General features: G+C 31.2%; 1 protein-coding gene across 1 annotated transcript in view; it reads right to left on the reverse strand.

The window, feature by feature from the left end:
• SI (sucrase-isomaltase) overlaps positions 1-10160 on the reverse strand; it is a 92056-nt gene extending 81896 nt beyond the window's left edge. Inside the window, exons 1-6 of the mRNA XM_045811199.2 lie at positions 9965-10160; positions 7116-7233; positions 5809-5945; positions 2004-2121; positions 1607-1716; positions 532-683 (exon numbers count right to left, since the gene is read on the reverse strand). Of these exons, the coding sequence (XP_045667155.2) occupies positions 532-683; positions 1607-1716; positions 2004-2121; positions 5809-5945; positions 7116-7233 (635 nt within the window). The 5' untranslated portion in view covers positions 9965-10160. The remainder of the gene's footprint in view (positions 1-531; positions 684-1606; positions 1717-2003; positions 2122-5808; positions 5946-7115; positions 7234-9964) is intronic.
• Positions 10161-11922: the final 1762 nt, after the last annotated feature.

Consider the following 11922-nt stretch of genomic DNA (forward strand, 5'->3'; position numbering starts at 1 on the left):
TTGAAAATTATTAAATCCCTTGCCACAAATATCCCCCAAAATACATTCATAATGAAGGCATTCAGGCAATATTTAATTTAATATATATTTTTCATATATATATATACATATATATATCCATCATATACGCATATATGAAGTCCTTTAATATTACTATAGGAATTAGCCCCTTTCTGAATAGTAACTATCTGATCCTCAAACTGGCAACAGAATACAATAAACAATGGGGAAAGGACACAATAGGAGTTCTAGTTATGTAAAAATATAAAGGTTAAAATTCTCAGTGATGCTCTTTACTTCCACCTTTGGCCCCAAATGGTACATTTTCATTCACCTTCTCATACCTTTCATCCACAGGAAATAAAACCCGTTTTCCATTATAATCTTTTTAAGGATGTATACTCGCCTACTTTGGGGAGGAAAATTATTTTTTCTGAAAATGCCTTAAAATTAAGACTTTCTAATTCTATAATAATAGAATAAAATTGACCAGTTATTTAACCTTGTAGAAATGTAAAATAAGATACTTACAAAGTTTTCATATTGCTTTTTCTAATAACTTTGATGCTAAATGGATTCTCTGTAACCTGCACATCATACAACGGATCAGAAGCCGCGGTTCCAGTAAATTCTCCTACAAACTGATGAGGAACTTCATATCTTCTATTATTCGGATCAGTAATCTGCAAAGATTTAAACAAATCAGCATTATTTGATTCAAAATCATTATTTCACTTTCCAATTCTGAATTAAGTATCAAATTCAAGTTTTGAATAAAAAAATACTAAACTTAATAATTTAATAGAGGAGATATTAATCTAGGCATAAACTTAATTTTAACATTGTTGAATGGTTATGCACAGAATTGTAAAAATTGTCAAGGAATATAGAATTGGTTATAAAAGTAATATATATAATATAAAGAATTTTATTGACTGAAAAATATAGAAAAATTAATGATATTACTAAATATTTATTCTTGAATACTGTATTTTTGTGAATTTAATTATTCTTATTGCTTTTCAGTGGTCATCCCCTTAGAAATTCCACGAAGATTTTAAATTTTGCTAAAAAAAACTCTTAATTCCTGTGAAATTGCTTTAAAAAAGTACTATACAAAGGATATGGTGTTGTTTTCACTTCCAAATCCAAAAGACCATACAAGTATATTACTTGCTTAAAAAATAGTAGGAATTAGTTTGTTTAAAATCATGAATAAAAGTGATACCAGTAAAAAGAACTAAGTAAGTAAAAGTCCCATTTATACAGCACAATTAGTATGTTGCTCCAATTTTAAACTAATTCTTCATCATAGTGTGGGGTTGAAAGAATAAAAATTTAAAGTTTATCGAGTGTTTATTCTTCTCAAGACACCTTATCCAATATTTTACATTGACTATATTATGAAATTCTTCAAAAACAACTGCTGGACAACTGTTCTTATGTTACATTTCAGCAAACAGGCTCAGGGAAGTGGGATAACTAGTCCAATCAGTCCTTTGCTGTAGAATAAATATTTCTTAAAAGGGAAAATGTCTTGGTAAGATGAAAGGTGTGCTGATCACTGCCTTTCATGATTAACTCCTCTTTATAAATAAAAACCAACCTTAAACCGGAAGCGATTGGGTGTCTGATTTTGAGTTGTGAGGAGAACACTAGAAATGTCATTTCCAAACAGAGTAGGTGAAGATATCCTGTTTAATGTGGCTTCAAGTCCTTACAGGAAGAAAAAAGTTGGTATGAGTGATGACTTTATTTATAAAGATTAACAATATTAATTAGTTTTATAATTATATTCCCTTTATCACAAATAATGACTTCTTTTATTAAGATACAATTATGCAAAAAATAAATCCTTGATATAAGCAATTTAAACACTCTTGTGTACAAACTTCCCATTTGATTCTATTTAAGATATTTTTCCAAAGAAGAATTTTAAATATATTTTTTGTTTTCCACTTAAAATATATTATACTGGATCAGCATGATGGAACATTTCTCACCAGTACTTGTTGTTGTCACTTTGTCAACATTGTAGCCATGGTTATCTACGAAGAAGCACCAAGGAATGACAGAGTCATTCCATGGCTTCCAGCAGCAACCTCGCGTGGCACAAGTTGCCTGACGAGACATTTATAAAAGGAATCATAGGATTAGTATTGTGATCATGTGTCAGTCTCTATTTTTTAAATATTCATTCATTCCAATAAATGTTTGAATTAAATGTTTGAAAAACAAGCTTTTTTCTTCAAAAATATGTTAAAATATCACCTATTCTCTTGTTCCTTTCACTTGGCAGAAATATCAATTGAATTAATTATACCCTACCAAAGACTGATGCTCTGAGTTGTGATTTATAAAATTAACATGTCAATACACATTATTATAAACCTATGGTTTTTCTTTGCTTGCTTTTAATTTTTTAAAGATATTATTTATTTTATTTATTTGACACATAGAGAGTGCACAAGCAGGGGGAGCAGCAGGCAGAGGGAGAGGGAGAAGCAGGCTCCAGGGAGCCTGAGGTGGTACTCCATCCCAGGACCCCGGGATCATGACCTGAGCCAAAGGCAGATGCTTCACTGACTGAGCCACCCAGGTGCCCCAACTTTAAATTTTTTTATTTGAGTATAATACTCAAAGCATCTACAGTTTCAATATAATCCATATCAAAATATAAACATTTTTCACAGAACCAGAACAAATAATACTACAATTTGTATGGAACCACAAAAGACCCTGAATAGCCAAAGTAATCTTGAGAAACAAGAACAAAGCTGAAGGTATCACAATCCCAGATTTCAAAATATACTACTAAGCCCATATTTTTAAAAAAATTTCCTGCCCTGGGTGGCTCAGCTGGTTAAGCATGGGACTCTTATTTTGGCTCAGGTCATGATTTCTGGGTTGTGGGATGAGGCTCCCCGCTAAGCGTGCAGAATCCACTTGTCCCTCTCCCTCTCCTCTCCTCTCTCTCCTCCAAATAGATAAAAATCTTAAAAAAAGGTAAAAGTTCCTGCCCTATGAGTAATTATAATCTATTCTGTTGTCATGTAGTCAATTTAGAAGAATTGAAATATTTTTTGTGTATCAATTATGTATCAAGCTGCAAAGATGAAGACATGCCCTGAATTCAAGGCTACATAAAATGCTTAAGGCAGTTATTTCCGGCTACTTATTAGTTCAGTATTTAAGTAAACTAGTTAAACTAATTTATGTGCCTGGTGTTGCAACTAGTTGCAGACATTACATTCAATGACTAACACAAAATGCTGAACTCTTGAGTAGTTTTATGATCTGTATGGAAAGACTGTGTGAAGTGGAAAAAATTATATATGCTCATATAAAAAGTGGAGCCACATGGCAATGCTGTGTGTTAACATTGGTATAATTAAAAATCTACCTGATATTTGAATTTAATAGTGTGACACACTTTCATAATTTGAGCATCTGTGGGATTTTTTCCCTTGGTTATTTGCCTTGAAAAGAAGTTTAAAGCCTACATTTGTAGTAGCTGACATGTTAACTTCTCTCCTACTTTAACATCAAATTAAAATGGCTTCAGATGCACATACACATGCACACACATGTATACACATGCATACATGTATGTTACAAATGGAAGTACAATTGGAGCTGATATTTTAGAGGGTCATTATCTATCAGAATGTAAAGTACATGTGACTTTTATCAGGCAATTAACCCTCTAGTTATAGAGCTTATAGAAAAACTCCCAGCAATACAACGAGATAATTATATAAAAATTGTTATTTACAGTAGCCTCTTATTTTTTAAAGATTTTATTTATTTATTGACAGAGAGAAAGAGCTAGCACAAGCAGGAAGAGTGGCAGACAGAGGGAGAAGCAGGCTTCCCACTGAGCAGGGAGCCCGTTTTGGGACTCTATCCCAGGACCTTACGGGATCACGACCAGAGCCAAAAGCAGACACTTAACCGACTAAGCCATCCAGGCACCCTACAGTAGTTTTTCTAAAAGACTTTTAAAAATATTGGTACAAAACAAAGAGGCAGAAATAGATGTAGATATACTGATTTGAGAGGTATAAAGGTGCTAAGAAAAAAGAAATAAAGTACGATCATATTTTGCTAAAATAAAAAAATATAGAGTAAAATGGAGTTACATGAAGTTCATCCAAACACACTGTATTGGGTTCCTAAGTCTGTCATAACAGCCATAAGTAGGGTTGTCTGAATCAACAGAAATTTATTCTTTCACAGTTCTGGAGTATAGAAGTCCTACTTCAAGGTGATAGCAGAACCATGCTACCTCTAAGGCTCTAAGGAAAACTGCTTCCTTTTCTGATCCCAGCTTCTGATAGCTCCTGGTAAACCAGGATTTCTTGATTTGAAGATACCTTACCCCAGTCTCTACTTCCATCTTTACACTGCTTTCTTCCTTGTAGTTCTCTGTATATCATCCCCTTCTCTTATAAGGACACCAGCCATTGGATTTAGGGCCCACCCTAATACAGCATAACCTCATTTAGCATTTAATTACATCTGCAAAAATTCTTATAATTACATCTGCAAAGATCCTATTTCCAAATAAAATCATATTCTAAGGCTCCAAGTAGATATGAATTTTTTGGAAGACATCACTCATACCACTACATAAACACACACCAAAATATTAGTTTAAAATGTATATCTTCATTGTTGCTTTTAAAATATGAATAATTTTGATTTTTTTTGTATAGATTTTGATACTTGTTATTTATGTTTAGTCATTCTGCCTATTTTTCAAGATTTCAGGTATTTTCTCCTATTATTTTAATTCCTAATCTATTTTTTAAGTTTTTATTTAAATTCCAGTTAAGATACAGTGTAATATTAGTTTCAGGTGTACAATATAGTAATTCAACACTTCCATACATATAGAAATTTTATAGTTCATTTAGTTATATTTTTTGTGATGGAGAGAGTGAGAAAGGTGAGATTCAGATATGTCTATTATAGATTTAATATATATTAGATATGTATATTACATGCATATAACACATAATATACTATAAATATGCATATTACATTATAATATATATAATGTATAGAATTTGATACGCCCTGATTAATACATATTTACAATATATAGATATCATATTATAGATGGCATAGAATATATAGATATCACAAAATGTGTACACACATTTGTACACCCATGCTCTCCTTGACCTTTATTTCCACGTAGGTTATGAAAACCAAGGAAGAGTCAACTTAGGGTTACATGAACCTATTAAGTTACCCCTAATTATCTCTATTTGAGCCTCTTCTCCCAAACTACCAAATAATTAAAAAATAAATAATAATAATTTTCCAAAATATCAGTTTGACTTTATTTTCCAGACACTTCTTAATGCCATCATTATAAACACTTTTATGGAGCATTCATTTATCTCTCAAATGTTCTATACTGTCAAAGGCTATATTCTTTAAGGAGTAGATTTGCAAGGATAGAATTTCATAAAGATTTTTAAAATTAACAGTAGCTTGTTAAGCATGGAAGAATATTAACTTGGTAATTTATTAAATAGAAGTACAGAAAAGCCAGCTCATCAATTTCAATTATCTCTCATCTCTTTATATGGAGCTATAATAAAAAGATAAATGCAGCCTAACTGATGGCTAGATTTTAAAAATATGGAACTGATCCAAGACTAAGCAATTATCTTAATTTAATTACTACTATATATATCCATATATATAGTATGTATATATATACAACTATATATATCCTATATATATGAATATCTATATCTATTCATAAAAATATTAAAGTCTTTTGTGGCAGACCTGTGTTGGGAATTGCTCTGGAATGCAGTTCATTCTCTCATTGATACGATCATCTTGGTCACTTGGACATTTTCCTGAACCAGGATACACGGTGGTTGTACGAGTGGTAGGTGGAGTTGCAGTAGAATTACTAATTGCTAGGAAAGAAAGAGGTTAATAAAATAAAACATGGTGTTAATAAATACCTTACATTGAAAGAACAAATGAACTTATACATATAATAAAAATAAATTTTACACTAATAAAGGACCCACAATTCAAGTCCTAGTCACCAAAGGAAAATATCCAAACGATATTTAAAAATTGACTGTGCAGAGCCCTACTGACAGTTTCTGCAGAAAAACAAAATATTTTCACAGAAGGTCTTGAGGTAGATTCAAGAGGAAGCAAAATGTTTACTCCACCATATTTATGAAAAAATATGTTTTATAGATGAAGAAAGAAGATGGAGATATATGTATGGGAAAAGGATATAGAGAAGGAGACAAGAATTAGAGCAGAAAAGAGAAAAGTAGGAGGAAAACAATACTTTGAAGTGAATAGAAGAGAAAGGAACGAACTGGAAAGAAAAATAAATTCCAATTCTATATAATAAGAACTTCCCAGCAATCAGACATGGGTAAGATAAAATAATCATGTCACAATGTAGTCAGCTTTAAGTTTACCAGGAGCAGGTAAAACAAATGACTAATAGCAGTGGAAAACTAACTATGGTTAGACTAGAAGGTAATCTGTAACAGCCTTTCTAATTCTTATTTGGTCAAAAAAGAATGATGAAAAAAGAGAAGGTGAGGTGGATCAGAGTAGTATGCATTTACTCTAAATTAGGACAGAAATAGAAAAAAAGGATAAACACTTCAAGCTTTGTTTCACCTTCCCTCTACCCGTTTTTGTTATACATCCTCTCTCTCACTTAAAAAAAAAAGAATTGAGACTAAAATAAAGAGGGTATTCCCCCAGATTTTCCACTCTGCCCCCCATACTTTTGCAAGTATCTGAAGGCCCGAGCAAAAACCCAGGACCTTCCATTAACACCTTGATCACTCTGCCTCTTCACAATTTCTCAGCAACACAAGGTGGGGAAGATCACTAATGTCAAACCTATAGATTGCTTAATTACAACAGCTGTTCATTGAAATAACTGTAATATAATGGATAGGAAAAACTTGGAATAATTATGTAACTTACTTGAGATCATTCTCCACATTTTTCATCTCATGTAGATTACTTTTAAAAATCCATAACTATTATGGGATAAATTTTATTTAACTTCACTATAACGTGCAAGTATTTTTAACATTACTTACTTTCAACAGCAGGTGTCTTAGTTGCTAAAATAGCAATTAGGGCAATAGCTATTATAGCAACTATAGCAAAAAGGACAATAAGAGAGATTTCTAATCCAGTAAATTTCTTCTTTGCCATCTAAAGAAAGAAAAGAAATACATATATATAATGTAAAATATGTAACTACAGTAAGCCACCATCATTATCATAAGCGTATATACATTTCTCTTTTTTTAACTAAGTACAACACAAGCAGAGCCACAGACAGTTGCTTATAATCTAAAATAATAAACTGGCAAATGTAAACAGCACATGCAATTTTTAATAAATAGAGTGAATTTGTGATACACATTATTAGTAACTAAGATGAAACATAGAGGGAAGAAAAGATCAACAAGCAGGTGTGCCTTGCTCTCTCATGTTAGAGCCCTTCTCAAGTAAAAGAAATCTGACACTTGCAGTGCATCCCCTAATTCTCACTATTTTTTGAAGGAGATGATGTTATCCACATTTTGCTCATTAGAAACTTCAACTTCAGAGAAAATAAGCTATTTTCTTAGAGTCAAAATTCTAGTTCTTCCTTGAATTCTAACACTGTCTCTCGAATTTCAACACTGCTTTCTTAGAACAATATTGTGGAAAAGAATATAAATATATATGAATACAAATATAAAATATTATGAAAAATGATATAGGTATATAGTATATATTTGGGAGTTGTCGCTTCAGAAAAAGGTTTGAATTAAATCATCTCCAAGTTCCTCCTTCAAAATATAAGTATGATATACAAAACTCTCATATCAAACATATGTATTTATTTTCTGATAACATTATGTATTTGAGTTAGCATACAAAGGATACCTAAAAGTAGATTGGGAAGAGCTTTCTTCCAGTAATTACCTTAAAATTTATTTATTTAGTTTTGACCACACATGTCTCATCTCTTGTACTTTTCAAGTTTCCCTGACTTTTCTGTATTCTATTATTTTATATAAATCTTAATTCAGTGGCATATACCCAGATAGGAACTTAGAATTTCCATGGTAAATGCTTTAATAAATTGTTCATTTTATTTTTTTGAGTTTTTATTTAAATTCTAGTTAGTTAACATACAGTGTAATATTAGTTTCAGGTGTGCAATATAGTGATTATAAATTGCTGATTTTAAAATATTTTTTTGGCCTTTCACATTAGCCCCTTCTCCCATAATTATCTAGGTTAGTTCATATATACAGCTGTCCCAACCTAAAAACTTATTTTCGCTCTTTCATATCTTTCAATCATTCAAAAGTCTTGTTGGTTCTATCTCCAAAATATTTTCAGAAGTATACCTTCATCCTATCTCCACCACTGCAACATATTTCTTGGAGAACATGTCTTCTTAAGTACATGCTATTTAATCCTTCCTTAATCCTTCCACATTTGTTCTTCTAGGCTAGTCTCAATTCATGCATAGTTCAAATGCCATGTTCTTGGGGAGTACTTTCCTACTACTCTTAGAAGCAGAGTTAATCTATCCTTTTTCTACTTTACCACATCACATATCTATTGCCTTTATTAATACATACGTTAATTTCTTTAATTGGATTTTTATATTTTTTAAAAAGATTTATTTATTTATTTGAGTGAGAGAGTGGGAGGGAGGGACAGAGGGAGAGGGAGAGAGAGCCTTAAGCACTCTACTCTGAGGGCAGAGCCCCACGTGGAGCTCGATTTCACAACCCTGAGATCACAACCTGAGCCAAAACCAAGAGTCTGACACTTAAGGGACTGTGCCACCCAGGTACCCCAGGATTTTTATATTCTTAATAACAATAATCATGGAAGTAGTTCAGAGCCTGACATCAAGTAAGCACAAGCTCACTTTTTAAAATATACTTTATGAATGAATGTTTAAAGACTAGCATTCAATTTTAGCATATGATTTCCTATTGTACATATATAGCTGTTTATTGCATCTGTAATCTTCAAAGAACCCATGTAAACTAGACTTAATCAAAGTGACGGGATATGTGAAGCTGTTAGTAAAATGAAACTGAATTGCTCAATGTTATGTGAGAAAGAACACAGTTGCATTTAATGTTTAACTTTAAATAAGTTTGTCTGACTCAAAGTAATATCTTACTTTGGTATAATGAAGTCAATAAGGATTGTGCCTTTCTATTTTTAAGGAAAGTCTAAAAGTGAAAATGCATATTGTTATAAAGCAAACCTTCTTTTATCTTTAAGAATTAGAACAAAATTAATGTATTAAAATTAAATTACTCCTGTGAGTACTCATAAATAGTACTAAAATTGTTCATATGCTGTAAGTGGTAATTTCAGTGATCACATTTGGGATCACAGTAATTTCAAGCAAAACATTTTTGGGGAAATTACATATTGATGTCCTTTCTGTGTATATTTATTTCAAAATGAGTAATACTTTATTAGAAGGTAACTTGATGACTGATCTTTAAAAGATTTGCTAGAAAAGATTAAATGTTTTATAACTGTTGTATTCTATTCCACCTATATTTTCTTAAATAAAATAGATTAAATCACACTTAGAGTATTTGTACATATTTCAAAATATTTTTGAACTTTTTTCTTTATGAAGTAATTAAATAAACATGCTTTGATTCAACTTAGTCTGACAAAAAATTATAATGAAGAGGTGGGCAAAGAAAATATTCTCATATCTTAAAAAAATTTAAAAATGTTTTCTCCTGTTTCAGTACAAGAGATAAATATTTAAAATGGCAAATGAAAAATGCTATCTTTTCTATTTTAAACAAGTGCCAATAGACAGGAATATTGCTAACATGAATTAAAGGAATCAATATTTGGAAACATGAAAGAAACAAAGAAATATGATCCGTAAACTTACCTTATTTCATAGCCTGTTCTGTTTACTATGCTGTAGCAGAGCTGGGTAAGGCTGCCAAAGTAGTGATCAAGGAAGCTGCCCAGCTATATACTGAGCTACTCATAAAGTTTTATTGCATCTTCACCACCCTGTCAGTATTTAATAAACTTCTGTTCAACATGCAGCAGAAAAAGACTTAGTCCTGAACATAGTTGCATAAATATTTCTGTTTAGGAATCTAAGTTAATTAATAATTGTGCCCTCAGATAGTCCTTGATTTCTGCAAGCTACGAACTAGTCCAAGAACATGAAAATATTTATTTATGTTGGTTTTTTTCTCAAAATTTTATTTCTTTCATTGTTCAGATGTTGTTTGAAAATTGTTTTACCCAATTACATGAAATTTAAACTACCACTAAAAAGTAGAAACATTGGTAAGCTAGGATCTGAAAAACATTTGCAGGAATTAACAATTAGAAGATAATATTTAATAGAAGATATATAAAGTAGATATAAAATAGAAGATAATATAAAAAGTAATGATTAACTAAAAGTTATCTCCTGTGTCCCATTACTAACTTTAAGGTTGAAGGACTGAGCAAATCCATTAGGACAAAATGTAAAAGTAGAGATATATAAATAAGTAATCCAGAAATACAGTCAGCATTATATGTATATTTTTTATTTAGAGCACAAATTTAATTACAAAAAAATTATACTAAACACTATTTCATACAGTAAAAATTAGAATATCAATTCCATTACTGGTTTAAGCCAGTATGTGTTTAAGATCAAATAATTTGATACAAGAGACCTAGGAACAAATGCCTGCTGCACTACATGTTCCTAAGAAACTGGGGCAAATTTGTTAATGTTTTTAAGCCTAAGTCTCTTTACAGAGAGGAAATAAAAATACCTACCGATAGAGTCATTGTGAGATCTACCCTAAAACTGAGGTTAGTTGTTTTCCCTGCAATTTAAGTTTTCTGATTGGTTCGAAATAAAGTGACTAATTAGCAATTTGTCCACCCCTTTTTTTTTCTCTTTTTAGAGTGAGATCAAACACTCCAGTTTCTCACCTCTTTGAACTAAAATTGTAAATCTGTCAAGTTTTAATTAATAATCTTTTAGATTTTCTTTTATGTGTAGAAATATTTTAAGTAATAGTGTTTGTCTTCTCGATTTAAAAAGCTTTACGTGATTTGAAAGTTTCTTGCCTTCTATTTCATATTCAGGTTTCCGTGTCTGGTGCCGTGGGCTTGCCTTTGCTTTGAACAGTTTCTTTTGCTCCCTTTGGTCCATACTCTTCCCACCCTAACTCTGGTTCCACTCATAACTTTAAGATCAGGGAAGTAATGTGCTCATGAATTGCTTAGAGGTAAATTCAGACAAAACTACAATACAAAGGTATTCAATCATAGACATAACAAAGTTATATATAGTAATGAAAAAATGTGTTTTAACTTAAAACATACTGTTTTTGCCAGATGTAATCGTGAGTTTTTAAATTTCTTACTTATTAATATAAAAACTGTACAAAAATTTAAAATGGCATGAGGTAAATTAACAAAAATTGAGTTAGGTAGGCAATAGGCAAAAAAAGTTGTAAACACCAGCAGTGACATTGAACTATACTTAGTGACTGACACTTTTACTAAACAGAACAGATTAGTGTTCAACTACTCTCTTTATGGACTTTGCTCTCCTTAGACTTTGCAACATGCATTTTAGAATTTCGAACATACAATAGTTAAATACACTTTGGGTTAAAAGTTATATGATTTGCAATCCAATTTACAATTGCACCAAAAGCAATAAGATACCTAGGAATAAATCTAACCAAAGGGGTGAAAGACCTGTACTCTGAAAACTATAAAACACTGATCAAAGAAATTGAAGATGACACAAAGAAATGGAAAAACATTCCATGCTCATGGATTAGAAGAACTAATATTGTTAAAATGTCCACACTACCCAGA

Source organism: Ursus americanus, chromosome 20, assembly GCF_024610735.1.
Source record: "Ursus americanus isolate L20-20 chromosome 20, mUrsAme1.1.p, whole genome shotgun sequence".
Lineage (NCBI taxonomy): Eukaryota > Metazoa > Chordata > Mammalia > Carnivora > Ursidae > Ursus > Ursus americanus.